We start from the raw sequence: 18,093 nt of genomic DNA, 5'->3' as shown, positions 1-18,093 counted from the left end.
AAAAGATAATTATGGTAGGGAGATGTATTTACCTACTTTATTGAAATTTTAATCTTTGACTTACCATATCACAATGCTTCTGATCTGAGTATTGTCTGGAAACTTGCTGATCCAATCACCACATTGTTGTCCAGATTGTGGATCTAGATGGCAAGCTATGCTGGTCCCAGCACCGATCCCTACAGCACACCACTAGTCACAGGCCTCCAGTCTGAGAAGTAATTGTCCACGGCCACTCACTGACTTCTCCCACACAGCCAATGTTTTTGAATATTTTAATATGAGATTTCACATCCAAAGTAAAGAGTACCTATGGATAGATGTTAAAATTCTCAAAGATACACTACACTTAAAATCACCAATGCCTGAAGAGGGCACACAAAGTCAGTGAACCGGTGCGGACTCGAAAGACCAACATGGCCTGTTTCCGTTCCGTAAATGGTTATATGGTTAAGTCAGATTGGGAAAAATATAAACTTAAAAGGGAGACTGATTTAGTGTTTACTTTTCCTGATGATGATTGGGCGAACATATGTCAGGACAATGTAATTAAATTGACTAATATAAGATATGGTATGGTCAATTATAATTTTTTTACATCAATTGTATTTGACCCCAGAAAAGTTTTTTAAAAATATTTAGTAATTCAGATTCTTGTTTTAGATGTGGTTTATGTATTGGTACTTTGTCTTACATGCTGATTGGACCTATGTGAAAGTCCAACTATTTTGGCAAGAAATTAAAATAGTTTTGGAAAAATTGTACAATTTTAAACTACCTTTGGATCCAACGATTTTTTTTTGTTAGATTTGTATTCATTTAAAGGGAAAGGGTTCGGATAAAGTTCAAATAGCCTTTGTACGTTTAGTGTTATCGGTAGCGCGTAAATGTGTTGCTATTACTTGGAAAGATGGTGTAGAAATTAATATAATATGCTGGTATAATGAATTGAAAGCTTGTATCATTATGGAAAAAAATTACTTATAATTTACATGATAATTATTCTTTTTTTTGATAAGTGGTCTCCGTATTTGAAATGTATGCAATTAGATGTACTTTGAACTGCTATTAACATTTATATTTTTTTAATATGATTTATATTTTTGGCTCCCCTTAAGGGGGCTAGCTGAAGGGGTGGGTGGGGGGAGTTTGTTTTTTTTTTAATTTTTTAAAAAAATTTGTTTGTTGTGCATTTTTTTTAATATATATAAATCTTTGTAAAATTACTTTGTTTGAATATTTAGATGTATGTTATACTTTTAACTTATCTTTTAAATAAAGTTTAAAAAATATATTTTCTACAGTACAAATTAGGTCCAACCATGGCCCTACCAAAGTCCAGTGACAATAGAGACCATAATTCAAAAGGGGAACACACAGAAATTCCTTTCAGTAATGTATTTTCTCCTCCAAGCGGAAGGACCTAAACAAAGCCTTCATAAATCAAGGCAGAAATGGGAGTCGGACCTAGGAATAATGATTGATGAGCGATGCTGGTCCAACCTGTGTCAGAACAGCATGACTGCAATCATCAATGCATGGTATAGACTGGTGCAATATAATTTTTTGCACCAGCTATACCTTACTTCACAAAAGATCAATAAACCTAAGCCAGAATTATCAGACCAAGGTTTTAAATGTGGCATTGAGACAGGGACCTTTGTGCATGCGACTTGGACATGTACCAAGGTGAGGTCCTTTTGGGCAGAACTAGGTGAAATCCTCGGGAAAATTATAGGTAAGGAATTCCCACAGGACCTGGAGTTGTTCCTGTTGGGTAATATAATGGACACAAGACTTAAAATGAAGCTGTCCAAATTCCAAATTCAATTTGTAATGATCACATTGCCAGTAGCCAGGAAGTGCATAGCAGTTACCTGGAAGTCTGACTCTTGTTTCAACATTGTGCTGTTGAACAAGGAGATGCAAGGCTGTGTTCCCATGGAGAAAAATCTCATAACTTGAGGGGGAGATATGGCACTTTCCAAAAGACTTGGCAACCATATTTAAACTTTATAGGAGCACAGTTGTAGGGAGGACTGCTGTGCCTAGCTGCTCTGCCTTCCCTGTCTGTTTCTAGATGGTAAAGTCAGGAAAAGAAATTGGCCTGGACCTGGGCCGCCATGCTTCGACAAACCTACAACTCCCTGATGTATGATTTATTCCATTGTTGTGAATGTTATTTTTAAAATTGTCCTGAAAGTTTTTTTTTGACTAGTTAAACGTTAAATGTCATGTCATGGGATCAGGAGTGGGAGGGTAAGAAAGAGGATAAATATGGTCTCAGCAGAGGGATCTGTGCATGTTTTTGAATAAGTTGCAATCAGTGTTGATTGACAATAATATTGCTGAAAGCTCTTTGAGTCCAAGTCTGGAAAATTATAAAAATATTCCAAAAAAAAAAGAGAGGAAGCGTACAGGAGAGAGATAGATCAGCTAGTTGAGTGGTGCCACAATAACCTTGCACTCTATGCTACTAAAACCAAGGAGCTGTTTGTGGGCCAGGAAAGTGAAATCAGGAGAACATGAAGCAGTCCTCATCGAGGGGTCAGCACTGGAAAGAGTTAAGAACTTCAAGTTCCTGACCGTCAACATCTTTGAAGATATGACCTGGAGACTACTCACAAAGGAGGCTCACCAATGCATATACTTTGTGAGGAGTTTGGTGGTGGGGGGGGGGGTTCAAAATGTAGATTTGTTGTCAAAAGTACATACTACCCGGATATTCTTTTTCCTGTGGGCAAGGCAGAATTAGAACTTATTTGTAGTGCAAAAAAACTCCACAAGAAACTAGTATTTACATAAACAAAATATATAAACAAATTGTGCAATACAGAGAGAAAAATCTGGAGCAAAAGAGTCCTTAAATGAGTCTCTGATGGAGCAGGATGCTGTGGAGCTGATGGTGGAGGAGTAGCAGCTGTTCCTGAACATGGTGGTAAGAGTCTTGTGGAACTTATACCCCTTTCCTGATGACAGCAGCTAGAACAGAGCATGTGCTGGGTGGCCTGGATCCTTGATGATTGCTGCTGCTTGATGGCAGAGCTTCTCATCCACTCAATGGTGGGAAGGGCTTTGCCTGTGATGTCCTGGGCTGCACCCACTACCATTTGCAGTGCTTTACGCTCAGGGATATTGGTGTCCCCATACCAGAATGTGATGCAGCTGGTCAGCACATTTTCCACTACACATCTGTAGAAATTTACCGATATCATACCAAACCTCTGCAAATTCCTTAGGAAGTAGAGGTGCTGCTGTGCTTTCTTCATGATCCCATTAGTGTGCTGGGTCCAGGAAAGATCCTCCAAAATAGCAACTCCCAAGAACTTAAATTTGCTCACTAAAGACTCTTGCAAATTTTTGCAGGTGTACTGTGGAGAGCATTCTGATGAGTTGCATGGAGGTGCCAATGAGCAGAACAATAAAAAAACTACAGAGAGTTCTGAACTTGGCCAGCAACAACACAGGCATCAGTTTTCACTCCATCAAGGGCATCTACAAGAGGTAGTATCTCAGGAAAGCAACCTCTAACCTCACCACCCAGAAAATGCCATCTTTCCACTGTTACCATTGGGAAGGAGGTAAAGACTGAAGATGTTGGCAAGAGGACAGATTCCTTTCTTGCATTCAAATTTCTGAATGAACAATGAACCACAGACACACTTCACTTTCTATTATTTTTGCATGTAATTATTTTTGCACAGTAGTTTGTCACAAATCAATGAATTTCATGACATGTTCATGACAATAAATCCTGATTCTGATGTCCAACATCAGAACTCACAATAAACTAGAGATGCATAGTTAAAGATGGAAGGATCTACTCAAAATTTATTTGAAGATAGGGAACATCGTATTTATTTTTGGAGAAGTTTTGAGCACGTCCTTGAATCATTAAACATGTCTGTCTGGTCTGTTTTGGAAGCCTGATGTGGAAAATGTGGCCCACGTACACTGAGTATTTGTAACAATATTGAAAACAGAAGCATGGCAGAAACAATAGAAAGAGTGGACCATCCCGCAAACTACAATTAGAGGAGGCTGTGGTTCCTACATTGTGCATTCTGAAGTGATTCACAAGGCCAAAGTTGAATCCTGAGAAACTGCTGTACATTTCAGCCCCCAAAAGATGCTGGTTGCCACACCAACATGGCAATTCATTGCTCATTTTCAATTGTGTGAACCCCACATGATGGTGCATCTTGAAATAAATCTCATACAATTCAAACTTGCAAAAGGCATTCATGGCAATGTATAAAGGGGAGAATAGGTTACAGGGAAAAATTAGTTGGCAAAGGTATTGCTCTGGCAGTTGGCAGAGACCCAATGGGGTTAACTGGCCTCCTCTCATTGGGAAATGTAGTAGAGACAATGACCTGTGATTGGTATCCTTCAGGTTACATTTCTCAAGTCCAGTGCCTCAGCTTCCCATGATTTTCTAAGACAAGGACAGCAATGCCTACCAGACCTGAGAGTAATACTCAACTATCAATCTCCACAACCTCTAGCAGTCTTCTTCCAATCTGCCATAGAGCTCAGTATTTAGCTCCATTCACATCATCCCAACTCTATGCTGTCTACCACCACTCCACACACATCTGGATGAGCCTGGGCTTCAGCATGCCAATTTCCACAACAACCTATAGTCAGCTTTGAAGTGGTGGCTGACATTTTAAAGAATACTGATAGGGCAACACCAGGGACTACAATTCAATTCTTCCTCATTTTTTTTCAGTAAGGTTTGAATGCTTGAATGCTGTGTCTTTTCAAAACTTGCCCAATTTCTGCATGGAATCAAATTTACAATTATTTAATTCAACTGTCAGCCAATGTACATTATTAACTTAAAAAACTAATACTGTAATTTTTTTTGCCATCCATCCCATGAGAATCTCAAAGGTTTGTTCCAGTTTCATCCCATCTTCCAAAAACCTACATGTTGGAAGGTAGATTTTAACTTTAAATTGCCCCTTGCATACAGGTGTGTGGCTCAATCTTTGTGAGGTAGTGTGAAATACAAAAAATTGGAATAAGATCACTGTTGATGGTCAGTGCAGACTTGGTGGGTCAAAGGACGACTCCATACTCTTTCTCTGGAGAGAGACTTCATAACTGTTCAAAACTTAAAATACTCATTTTGCAAAGTGACCTTTTATCTGGGATTCACCAAATCAGCTTGTTGAATCAACTTTTTTCCTTTTACATTCAACCATCATCTGGTAGTAGGAAAGGAGTAAAACACAAAAGACTAAACATCATGGTTGAAGTAAAAACACAATGCTGGAGAAACTCAGCAAGTCAAACAGTTTTCTTTTATAGCAAAGATGTTGAAGGGAAACATCAGTTATCTTTATCTTTGCTGAGTTTCTCCAGAATGTTTTTACTTCAACCATCATCTTGTGGAAAAGTGACATTAAGTACGTTCACCTACTTGTATCCAGTCGAATTTCGGCCCACAACAAAGTGCTTTGGCTCATTATCACATTGGTACAGATTGAAGTCATTCTCTGGTATGAGATCAACATCATGAAAAATGAAGCAATCCCACTTGCGCTCCTTCACTGCTTCCAGGAAACCCACGTTCAATAGCTTAGCTCGATTGAATACATTGTTACCAGCCTGAAGGAGCAAAAGGCAATCAAGATATGCCATTTTTACCAGGGTCTCTTTAAAAAAAACCTTAAAAGTGTAAGAGGCTCCTATATTCTGACCAAGTGAGCCACCAACAGGCTTCCTGCAATCTCAAAACTGGACTAATGTTTTAAAAATTTGCGAGATTTATATATTTTTTCTAAATGTGAGTATTTTTGCAGTACAAATTCACATTAAAATAATCCAAGTAACTGGTATTTTACAAACTGAATTAAAATTAAAGGCTGTATATCAAGATCACAACTCTGTTACCAGACTAATTTGAAACTCAAAAGAGGAGATGGAAAGTAAGAAAGATCATTAAAAAATAGCATTCATCATGAATAACAATTGTCTGTGGGGAGAAAAAAATAAGGGAATCCATTTGTGAAATGAAGAGGGATGGGAGGAAGCATTGAAAAATTGTGAGGGGAAAAAGTGAGGCAGAACATAAACAAACCACAAAGAAACTGTTTCATCCCATTTCCATCAACAGGTCAATATGCAACCAGGAGAAAAGGCTTTCCTCAATTAAAGAAATCAGAATTTCTGATAGACATTGACCAAGAAAAACTATTTGGAAATTAATTCATGACCATACTGGTCAGAAATGGCATTTCTGCCATAACAGTAGTACTGCTATAAACCCAAAGGGAGTGGGGAGTGAAGACACATCTTCCAATGTTCCTCCGTAGTGTTCTATGTCCTGGTCATTATGCCATCAGCCCAATTCAGGTTAAAACCACCTGTGGAATTGAGCCAGGACATTCCTGCCTAAGACAGTGGTACCCATGCTAGGAAGTCCACACCAAGAGGGTTGCAAACTCTGGAGGAGCAAGAAACTGCTGCAGGGCGTCAGAGCGGGAGAATATCACCGTCAACAAGGAAAACATTTGGAGTAGAGTCGAGTTTATTGTCACTGGGAGGCATCAGTACAACCCCATGAAACAGCATTCTCTGGTCCTCAGTGCAAAACACACATAAAACAATACATATGCAGGACAAGTATTCATTTATACAAATAAATATTGTTTCATAAACAGGAATCTCATATGGTTAGTATGAGCAATTCCTTTCACTGTTCAGCATTCTCACTGCCCAGGGGAAGAACCTGTTTCTCTGCCTGGTGTTGTTAGCTCTGATACTCACATTCCCGACAGGAGCAGATGAAAAATGCTGTGTGTGCAGGGTAGTAGAGGTCCTCAATTATTTTGCACTCCCTCTTCAGACAACAATCCAGGTAGATTACGTTGTGGGGGGGGGGGGGGGAGGAGGAGGGAAGAGGGGGTGGTGATGAGGGGAGGGAGACACCAGTGATCATCTCTGCCATTCTTAAGTGGAATGACCACCGAACCATTTCTCTTCAGAAAATGTACCGTACAGTGATGCAGCCTGCTAGAATACTCTCAATAGAGCTCCTGTAGAAGGTTGACAAAAAGTGCCAGTAATCTTGCCTGCTTCAGTCTTCTCAGGAAGTGCAGTCGCTGTTGTACCTTCCTGACAATTGGGAGATATTGTGCATCCACTATAGGTAACTAGTTAAGTGAACTCCAAGAAACCTGGTGCTCTCCACTCTGACACGATAAGAGTTGTTGATGCGCAGTGAAGGGTGGTCATTTCTGGCACCCCTCAATCAAGTCCACGATCATCCCCTTTGTCTTGTCCACTTTAAGACTCAGGATGTTACACTCACACCATATCACGAAGTTTACCACCTCTTCTCTGTAGTGTGTCACGATGTTGCTGATGAAGCCAACTACTGTCGTGTCATCTGCAAACTGGATGACACTGTTGGAGATGGACATGGCAATTCAGTCATGAGTCAGTAGCATGAAGAGGAGCAGGCTGAGCACACAGGCCTAAGATGTGCCAGTGCTCAGCATAACGATGCTCGAAGTTCTGCTACCAATCCCCAAAAAACTGTAGTCTTTCCATTAGGAAATTCACCAGTCTCAAGGAAAGGATCATATTAAACACCAAGCTGAAGTCAAAGAACAACAAGCTGCTGAACAAAGTGTCACCCTCCAGGTGGGTCAGTAAGGAGTGAAGAGATAAGGCTGTAGCATCATCTGTGGAATGGTTTCTGTTATAGGAGAAATGAAATGGGTGCAGTATCTCTTGGACACCAGACACTTGAAGCATTTCATAATGGTGGAGGTCAGTGCCACAGGGCGACAGTCATTCAGACCCCTTATTGTAGTCCTCTTGGATACCAAAATGATGGTGCTGACTTGAACCCTGCAGGAATGATGGACTGCTGAAGTGAGATATTGAAGATGTTTGTGAAGACCTCCATCAATTAGTCTGTGCAGTCCTTCAGTCCCCAACCAGGTATGTTGTCTGGTTCTGCCACCTTGATTGGGTTAATCTTGGATAGGGTTTTCCTCACCTTGGCCATGAGGGGGACATGGAGCTTTCTTCAGCGTAATCCTGTTCTTCTCATCAAACCGTGCATAGATATTCAGTCTGTCCGGAAGGGTTGACATGTGATCTGTTATAGCCCTGATCCCTTGCCTCATGCCCCTCTTTGCTTTCTAGATTGCACAGAAAAGTTCAGCCCAGGCTGATCTCAGGGTCACCCAATCTCTGGCCCTGAAGGCAGCATCATGAGCTCTGAGAAGTGCCCAGACCTCTACATCTATCCATGGTTTCTGGTCAGCCCTGTCACTGAGCTCATGTACTCCTCTATATTTATATAACTGTTATAGGTAGCTGCCTCCCTGAAACAGCTGCAGTCATTGGTCTCAAAACAGTCTTGGAGTGCTGCTGTGCCCTCTCCACCCCAGTCCTGATTTTCCTGGGAACTCACCTAGTTTACTTTGCTAGCAGTCTATAGGTCAGGGCGAGCAGGACAAATATCCTGTATTTACCAGGAATGTTGGTGTACATCATATCCAGGGTGTTCTCTCCTCTGGTAGCAAGATTGACATGCTGAGAAGTTCCTACAAAGTAGAAGACAACCAAGCTCAATAGCTGAAGGACCAACTCCAGGCTGTGGGCTGCTATTCAATGGCTTGCAGGAACCAGGTATCTTCACTGGGATTTATGATGGTGCCAATGGCGAGCAAGGCTCCTAAAGGACCTTGCAACTGACATCTTCCTAATCATATCAGGGATTCGGAACCAGGAACAGAGGAGGTGCCTGGAGCCTTGGTTCACTGCTGGAATGGACAGGAGGCTATGACATCAGAGGAGGTAACGGGATCCTTGGACACCCAATGTCGCTAAACCAACTCTGTTGCTTCTCTTTCTCTGCTTGTTAAGGGCATCGAATGCCCCTTTGTGTGCTGTTACGGACAAACAAAAGTAAACACTTTGTGTATTTACATCCAAGACAATAAAGGAATCTTGAATTTAAGAAAATCTATGTTTATCAAGACAACACGATATAATTGTTGGTTAAAGGTTTAAATTGAATTGTAAATTTAACAAAGATCGGTCTTTGCTGTACTCTAATTATTTTACCTGTTGAATAACATATATTCCATAATCCAGAAGCTGCCGTTGTAGAAATGGATGCAAATGCTCAAGTAAATATAGGAGATGTCTTTCCCGATTCCTATATGGAATCAGTATGGCAACACGTTGAATTGGCTGGCACTTCTCAGGAGCAAACATCCCTCTCTGTACTTTTGGGTTCTTCTTCCAAACTTGTTCCAAGGTAAGATGTGCATCAAATTTTAAATCAGTTGCACCACCTAAAAGAAAAAAGAAGTTTGGAACAAATGGAATGAATTATCTGAAAATGAGTATATTTAAATCTTACCAAAATTACAAAACATATATTGTACTTTTCCTCCTCACTAATACCAGCATTATGTAACAGGTTTTCTATGATCAACAGCACAAATGTACACGAAGAACAAGTTGACAATTCAGTCAGTCCATTGAAATTCCTCTGCCACTTAGCTGATTACTACAAAAACATTGTTTTCTCACCTTTCATCTGCATCCCAATTAACAAAACTATTGATCTCATTTTGAATATTGCATCTGCCCAGCTGATATCAGTGGATTGCTAGGTTTATTTCTCATCCTGCTGTACTAGGAGGTAGAACCACTAAAACTAGGCTGACACTAACTTGCAAACTTTCAAATGAAATCCTGAAACCATAAGGCCAACTGAAGGTAACGTACTAAAGGGTCATTTCATTAATTGAAAAAAATCATTGAAATTCACATCCAGCCAATATTTATCCTTCAAACAACTATCATCAATATAGTTTTTTTCTCACTTATCAATTGCTGACAGGATGTCCTGGCTATTTTCAAACTGTTGCAGGCTTGTTCCACCCACTTACAAATTGGCATTAGGGTTTCTTACATTTTAACGGTAAATCAACTTAAAGACAAGGCTGCAAAGAACTTCTACAACCCCCTCTTACTCCCAAGTTGGCAATGCAAATCCTTTTCCAATAATACCAATCTAATGTGCCCAAACATACTGGCCACTTACCCTCTCCACAATGTTTCTTGATGAAGGTTCTGACTTGGAAATGTCAACAATTCCCTTCCTTTTTCATATCTCAGTAGCTGCAGTATCTTGCCTCCAGTGTCCAATTATAATCATTACCCATTAAATGAAGACAATATTTTAGGAATTTCACTTTAATTTTCTATTTCAGCCTATACCAATATTAATTATTTCACAGTACTCTTCCCCATAAATGAGTGAACCAATAAACTACTGGAGCTCCAAACCAAATCATTTCCAAATCAGGTTTCCAAATATTTCCTCCCTTCTCTGGAGTAAAGATTGCCCCATACTCACGTAGGAATGGTGATAAAGAAGGGCACAATTGCAAAGGTTTTGGAGTTGGAGATATTTTTGATGGACTTATTGATGTCTTCCATTCTTCAACCTGTCGTGCCACCTTCAAAACTTTCTGCATCAAATGTTTTGTTTTAACTTCCCATACGAGCTCTTCTTTATAAATGGTTAACATCCAAATAACAGGTCCAATACTAAGAATAATCAACAAAAGTACAAATCTTTGAAAAAAAATTCTAGTTGCCAATTTGCAAACCATTGTACTAAAACAACAGTTCAGTAGGGGTAATGGATCACAGACAAGCAATACACAACTTGTGGCAGAAGAAAATTGTGGAATCTTTGAAAAAATTCACTCCATCCACGTGTGGCTGTCCAGGATATAGTTGGTTTTGCTAGTCATTGAACCTGCATGACAAAATAAATAAAATATAATCAATTGAAATAACATATTATTCAGTGAGAAAGACTTCAAACAATGCTTTTAGATGCAAACCGGTTGCAATTTACAGAACTATGCTTCTCACCCTAAAAATAGTAACATGCAATTGAAACAAGACTGGAATTTTGTAATAAATAGTTGATTGCGCTCTTTTTAGGACAATGATTATTGCTCACAGGATGTTTCATTGTAGGTAAGAATGCGGAAAATCACAGGGATAAGAGGTCACAAACTTCTTTGATTGAAAACGACTTTAAAGAAAATCCAAACCTTGGATACAATTTTGATCTGGAAAGTCACACCAAAGTCTCTGTAGAATCCAAACTCGCTCGACAGAGCTTGCCCGCTCGACAGAGCTTGCCCGCTCGACAGAGCTTGCCCGCTCGACAGAGCTTGCCCGCTCGACAGAGCTTGCCCGCTCGACAGAGCTTGCCCGCTCGACAGAGCTTGCCCGCTCGACAGAGCTTGCCCGCTCGACAGAGCTTGCCCGCTCGACAGAGCTTGCCCGCTCGACAGAGCTTGCCCGCTCGACAGAGCTTGCCCGCTCGACAGAGCTTGCCCGCTCGACAGAGCTTGCCCGCTCGACAGAGCTTGCCCGCTCGACAGAGCTTGCCCGCTCGACAGAGCTTGCCCGCTCGACAGAGCTTGCCCGCTCGACAGAGCTTGCCCGCTCGACAGAGCTTGCCCGCTCGACAGAGCTTGCCCGCTCGACAGAGCTTGCCCGCTCGACAGAGCTTGCCCGCTCGACAGAGCTTGCCCGCTCGACAGAGCTTGCCCGCTCGACAGAGCTTGCCCGCTCGACAGAGCTTGCCCGCTCGACAGAGCTTGCCCGCTCGACAGAGCTTGCCCGCTCGACAGAGCTTGCCCGCTCGACAGAGCTTGCCCGCTCGACAGAGCTTGCCCGCTCGACAGAGCTTGCCCGCTCGACAGAGCTTGCCCGCTCGACAGAGCTTGCCCGCTCGACAGAGCTTGCCCGCTCGACAGAGCTTGCCCGCTCGACAGAGCTTGCCCGCTCGACAGAGCTTGCCCGCTCGACAGAGCTTGCCCGCTCGACAGAGCTTGCCCGCTCGACAGAGCTTGCCCGCTCGACAGAGCTTGCCCGCTCGACAGAGCTTGCCCGCTCGACAGAGCTTGCCCGCTCGACAGAGCTTGCCCGCTCGACAGAGCTTGCCCGCTCGACAGAGCTTGCCCGCTCGACAGAGCTTGCCCGCTCGACAGAGCTTGCCCGCTCGACAGAGCTTGCCCGCTCGACAGAGCTTGCCCGCTCGACAGAGCTTGCCCGCTCGACAGAGCTTGCCCGCTCGACAGAGCTTGCCCGCTCGACAGAGCTTGCCCGCTCGACAGAGCTTGCCCGCTCGACAGAGCTTGCCCGCTCGACAGAGCTTGCCCGCTCGACAGAGCTTGCCCGCTCGACAGAGCTTGCCCGCTCGACAGAGCTTGCCCGCTCGACAGAGCTTGCCCGCTCGACAGAGCTTGCCCGCTCGACAGAGCTTGCCCGCTCGACAGAGCTTGCCCGCTCGACAGAGCTTGCCCGCTCGACAGAGCTTGCCCGCTCGACAGAGCTTGCCCGCTCGACAGAGCTTGCCCGCTCGACAGAGCTTGCCCGCTCGACAGAGCTTGCCCGCTCGACAGAGCTTGCCCGCTCGACAGAGCTTGCCCGCTCGACAGAGCTTGCCCGCTCGACAGAGCTTGCCCGCTCGACAGAGCTTGCCCGCTCGACAGAGCTTGCCCGCTCGACAGAGCTTGCCCGCTCGACAGAGCTTGCCCGCTCGACAGAGCTTGCCCGCTCGACAGAGCTTGCCCGCTCGACAGAGCTTGCCCGCTCGACAGAGCTTGCCCGCTCGACAGAGCTTGCCCGCTCGACAGAGCTTGCCCGCTCGACAGAGCTTGCCCGCTCGACAGAGCTTGCCCGCTCGACAGAGCTTGCCCGCTCGACAGAGCTTGCCCGCTCGACAGAGCTTGCCCGCTCGACAGAGCTTGCCCGCTCGACAGAGCTTGCCCGCTCGACAGAGCTTGCCCGCTCGACAGAGCTTGCCCGCTCGACAGAGCTTGCCCGCTCGACAGAGCTTGCCCGCTCGACAGAGCTTGCCCGCTCGACAGAGCTTGCCCGCTCGACAGAGCTTGCCCGCTCGACAGAGCTTGCCCGCTCGACAGAGCTTGCCCGCTCGACAGAGCTTGCCCGCTCGACAGAGCTTGCCCGCTCGACAGAGCTTGCCCGCTCGACAGAGCTTGCCCGCTCGACAGAGCTTACTCGCTCAATATACTTGGAAGGCTAAACTGTTAATTTACTTTTCGAACCTTCTAACGCACTCTGGTCAGAGCTGTCATTATTACCCATTCACAATGACACTTCGAATCATTTGGATTTGTCTGCATGCACTACAAGAGCACGCTGTTCTTTTCATTGCTGCTTATGTTTTTATAGTCACTGACTGTCAAATTTTCTGGTGTTTTAGCTACAATATTGTGGTAATTAGTATTTGTGAACCTATATCAATAACTTTTTTGAGAATGTAACAATAAAATTTAACATTAAAATCAACATAATTTTGATATAGTTCTTAAACACTTTTATTTCCTGTGAAAAGGAGAATTCCTGTCTTCCCAGGATGAAATACTTTTACTGAAAATTTTGGAATAATTTTTCCACACGAATAGTCTGCCCTCTTTTCAAAGAGGCAGCGAATGTGGCTATTTTCTTCCACCATAAATTCCCAATCCCAGACAAGGGTTAAAGGAAGTAGCTATTTTCTTCCACCATAAATTCCCAACCCCAGACAAGGGTTAAAGGAAGTGGCTATTTTCTTCCACCATAAATTCACAAATCCAGACAAGGATTAAAGGAAGTGGTCATACAAATTGGACCCTGTGGAATTCAGTCCTTTTTCCAAAGAGACAGTGAAGTGGTCTTCCTTATTTCAAAAGCCACTTAATTTGTGCTCCTCTTTTCCCAGGAGTAACATACAACAGCACCTATTCTGGTAATTCAACCCTATCTCACAGGATTTTGACTTTTGTATTCTCCTAACTGAACTCCTTGTCTCTCATTAGTTCAATGGGACAGGAGTAGGCAGAAACACTAGGTCTACCTGGATGGTTGGCTTTGTGTATCTTGGGTATAAGGTAAAAATGGGCAGTATGGGGTGAGAAAGAATGAGGTTAGTGGCCGTGGAGGGGAGGCGATAAGGTTGAAGATGGTGTTAGAGACAATGGTTTGATGTGTGGTAGTGGGGTCCTGTGGGAGGGACGATAGAAGGAGGTGTTTGAGAGCTGTTGACTAGCCTCAGCAAGGTAGAGGTCAGTGTGCCAGACTACAACTGCACCACCCTTATCTGCAGGTTTGAAGGTGAGGTTGGGATTGCTGTGGAGAGAGTGATGGGCAGAGAATTCTGAGGAGATGAGGTTGGAATACGAGTGAGGTGGTAAAGTTGAGACGGTTGATGTCTTAGCAGCAGGTGAAAATGAAAAGTTGTTATTCAAGTAACTGGAAAAAAAATTGTGGAAAAAATTACCAGTAGGTAAAAAAATACAAGTGGTTAAAATTGCCCCCAGCAGTTAGTTCACCAAATGCGCAACATGCAATCTCAAGCACCCAGCAAATACACTTATCTGTCATCTATTAATCCCCACAGTTGCCAGATACAAGGAGTTTTAAAGTATTGAAAATATCTACTCAAATCTAAACTATTCTCAAGTACCACTCTATTGCCATGAAATTCACTAATCATTTATGCAGTTGAATAATATCCATTTTTGTACTCCAATTATTTTTGAAAAAAAAAGCAATATTTATCCTCTTCAATTGTCATGGAAACACTCTTCAGACCTTACACTTATTCTGTATAATCTATTCAAAATTGTTACCACTGCCAGTTCAAATTCCTTTAATCCATCTTCTGCACCAAGAGTTGCAGTTCATTTTATACTGTGCGAAGATTTCACAGTTCAAGGCACCTCAGATACCAGACCATCTATTCTCACCTTTTTTTTTTATTGTCTGTAGCTCTAATCTGACACAGCAACATCATTCTCCACCATTACCAGCTCATCTCAGTTCCAATTACTTGGAAAAGTTAATTTCCAATTGAATTCTTGGGCAATTTCCAATTATGGCACATCCCACTGCCAATGCAAACTTCAGAGTGCTCAACATGCATATTCTGATTCAGGGACAAAGACATTCAATGAATTATACACAACTCTAAGGAACCATTTTAACTCCAAACCACCAGTTATGGCAGAAAGGCAACAATTCTGTGAAAGGAGACAAGGACCAGGAGAAACAGTGAGTGAGTACCTGGCATTGTTACGCAAACTGGCAGAGCACTGTCATTTCGACCAGTTTCTAAATCAGGCACTGCGAGACAGATTAGTGATGGGGCTGGCAAAGGGCAGACAAAAACTTGGATGTGGGTCAACCAGACCTACTGGTCTGCAGGCCTTCCCACTGACAATGCTTCCGTTGTGGGAAATGGAGAGAGAGAGAGAAAATTCAGTTTGACAGTTCAGCAGCAGCTGGGACTGGAACAAGACAAGCTGGCACGCTTGTGGAAAAACCCCATTTTGAAGACGGGTTGAGAGTTCAGCCTGGTTAAAGCCCTTCTGGTCCATACAAGAGGAGATGGCTGGCTGCATAATGTTTCACTTGAAATAAGGGAAACAAAAAGGAACTCTGTGGTGACCTGAAAGGAAGAGGTTATGATCTGGAAAACCCTGATAGGGCAAGTTTCTTCAGCAAGACACTGAAGTGGCTGATCGAAAGGGAACAGTTGTGGGTGTCCAGTGAGCAACAAATCTCTCTGAAAACCGAGAAGAACCTTCCTGAGCAGTAATCATTTACCTTTCAAGCACCAAAGCCTGGTGAAATTCATAAATGTTCAATTCTGTGCACAGTATAACAATTGCTTGATATCTGAACTTGGAGGAGTGAGAAGTGAGATTGGAATGTGAATCAAATAACTTTTTTTGAACTTATATACACATTACATACACGTGCGCTTAGAATGAGAAGGGGGTTAAGTTAAGTTAAATAAGTTAGAGTTTTATGCTGTTTTCAAGTTTTAAGATAATTAAAAGCAATTTTTGTTTAAGAAACCATTTGTCTTCGTGAATTTCTATTGCTGCTGGGTTTTGGGGTCCTCTCGGCTCATGACAATTTGCAGGGGTCCACATCATCCACTGCTGCAGAGGCCATTTGAGGGTCCATTCTGGGCCATCTACAACAATGAGTCCACGTTTGAGCTGGCAGAAAGGATCAATGGAGTCTCCCTCCCCCCCACCGCCCAATTGACATGATCTATCATCTACTGGGATCGTTGTCTGAAGAGGGCCCACAACATCATTAAGGACAACTTCCACCCCACACTCAGCACTTTTCAGCTACTCTCATTGAGAAAGAGATAAAATATCAGAGCCAGCACCACCAGGCTGTTGAAAAAAATCTTCACACAGGCAGTGAGAATGCTGAACAATCAAACTAATCATCCGAGACTCTCATATTCATGAAACTATTGATTTATTTATTTATTGCCTATATGAAATGCTTGTCTTGCATATATATTTGTCTGTCTGTTACGTCTGGTTGTGCGTCTGCGTGTTTTGAACCGAGGACCAGAGAATGCTGTTTCATCGGGTTGACAATAAACTTCATTTGTATACAAGTTCAGAAAAATTCTTTGATTCACAGTCCAATCTCACTTCTCACTCCTCCAAGTTCACCGATATCAGGCAATCCTTGTACGGTGCGCAGAATTTAACCTATATGAATCTTCACCAGGCTTTTGGTGCTTGAAAGATAAATGGTTACTGTCAAGAAGGTTCTTGTTGGTTTTCAGAGAGATCTGTTGCTCGTTTGGACACCCACAAACTGATTCTTTCCAGTCAGCCACTTCAGCGCCTTGCTGAAGAAACTTGCCGCATCAGGGTTTTCTGCAGACGATAACTTTTTTCGCCAAGTTACCAGAGTTCCTTTTTGTTTCCCTTATTTCAAGTCAAACATTATACAAGGGCTTTGAACAAGCTGAACTAAGAACTCACAACCCATCTTCAAAATGGGGCTTCCAAAAGCCACTGCAGAAAACCAGCAGTCTCTCTCTCTCTCTGCGAGAGAAAAAAACCTGTGACACGACCGCATGACCTTCCTAGAACAGCAGACTGCCTTCAGCCACATTGCAGCATAGGACCCCCACCTTTCATCTGTGGCTTTCCCATTACTCCACAGCACGGCCAATTACTCCTTCAGCAAAGTCCTTTACCAAGGCTTGAGCAGAGCCCTGGTATTTTAAATGAGATCTGTGATGTGAAGTGTTTGTTAGTGACCTGCACGAACAAAACCCCCACCATTTCTGTCCTTGAAAACATAGCTATATACCAAATAGAACAATGCACTCCTAGGTTTTGAGTCTTATTGAGAGCAGTGTTGGAAGATGGTTCATAACATGAATGTGTGCCCTCAGATGGTGCCGCAAAACCCCGAATTTCACGACTTATTCATGACCACAAATCCTGAATCTGAAATGTTTGCCCAACAGGAAGCAGTGCACGATATTAAAAAATACTGGAGACACCCGATAATGGGAAGGCACGACCGAAATGCCTTAATTTAAGAACATGAAAGAGAAGAACGTTTGGCTCTCCAAGTCTCCCAGAGCCACGTCCTGCCTGCTCGGCCATCGGGACAAGCCCGTTAGAAACGAAACTCTCGCCCATCGGCACAGAAAACGCTTTCAACGGCAACGGCAGCTCCACCCGACGCCCCGCGGCCTCCAGCCGCACCGGACAAGACAGAAACCAAGGGCACTTACCCGCGGCGGACATCAGCCTCGCGACGAGAGGCAGCCACGGAATCGGGAGCGGGAGAGGGGAGGGGGCGCTGTGGCTCGGAGAGGGAGCCCGCCCACGGCCAGGTTCCTCCTGCGCCTGCGCCGGGCGACGCGATGCCAGAGAGGGAGAGGAGGCTGCCCCTGCGGATTTACCGCCATCCTGCGCAGTGAGTGAAGAGCCGCTGTCCTGTCTCCCGCCCCCCTCGCGTGACAGAAAACGTCAACCAAAAAGTGGAACATGCGTAACAATCATATTTATCATGGAAGCGTAAAAGTATCAACTCAGCTACCCAGAGGGCCCGGACGTTCCGTGTTGACGATCCATCCGTCATTCTAAGCCTTGTTGCATTTACTCGTTTCTATTGGGCCAGGTCCTTGGATGGAGAAGGCGAAGGGCTTGTTCACAGCTCCAGAGCTTAAGCATCCAT

The 18,093-nt window shown here is 43.6% G+C and overlaps 2 protein-coding genes across 3 annotated transcripts in view; one reads left to right on the top strand and one right to left on the bottom strand.

The window, feature by feature from the left end:
* The window catches only part of LOC138738883 (beta-1,4-galactosyltransferase 4-like), a 52,185-nt gene extending 34,356 nt beyond the window's left edge, over positions 1-17,829 (bottom strand). Inside the window, exons 1-4 of one of the 2 annotated variants that reach the window (XM_069890017.1) lie at positions 17,648-17,829; positions 10,403-10,810; positions 9,097-9,329; positions 5,432-5,619 (exon numbers count right to left, since the gene is read on the bottom strand). In XM_069890017.1, coding sequence (XP_069746118.1) covers positions 5,432-5,619; positions 9,097-9,329; positions 10,403-10,661 — 680 coding nt within the window. In that variant the 5' untranslated portion in view covers positions 10,662-10,810; positions 17,648-17,829. The remainder of the gene's footprint in view (positions 1-5,431; positions 5,620-9,096; positions 9,330-10,402; positions 10,811-17,647) is intronic. The other variant, XM_069890016.1, reaches the window with a different exon arrangement.
* On the top strand, positions 10,691-13,120 carry LOC138739998 (uncharacterized). Its single transcript, XM_069892450.1, has 2 exons — positions 10,691-10,787; positions 11,181-13,120. The coding sequence occupies exons 1-2, from the start codon at positions 10,691-10,693 to the stop codon at positions 13,118-13,120; spliced, it is 2,037 nt and encodes a 678-aa protein (XP_069748551.1).
* Positions 17,830-18,093: the final 264 nt, after the last annotated feature.

This window comes from Narcine bancroftii, chromosome 7 (genome assembly GCF_036971445.1).
Source record: "Narcine bancroftii isolate sNarBan1 chromosome 7, sNarBan1.hap1, whole genome shotgun sequence".
Lineage (NCBI taxonomy): Eukaryota > Metazoa > Chordata > Chondrichthyes > Torpediniformes > Narcinidae > Narcine > Narcine bancroftii.
This window is presented reverse-complemented; position numbering and strand designations above follow the sequence as displayed.

What these genes read in the sequence shown, in the direction of transcription:
- LOC138739998 (XM_069892450.1), top strand. Translation starts at nt 10,691, where the DNA reads ATGGATCACAGACAAGCAATACACAACTTGTGGCAGAAGAAAATTGTG. An exon ending in GTGTGGCTGTCCAGGATATA is followed by an intron (nt 10,788 to 11,180) that starts GTTGGTTTTGCT and finishes CTCGCTCGACAG; the next exon opens with AGCTTGCCCGCTCGACAGAG.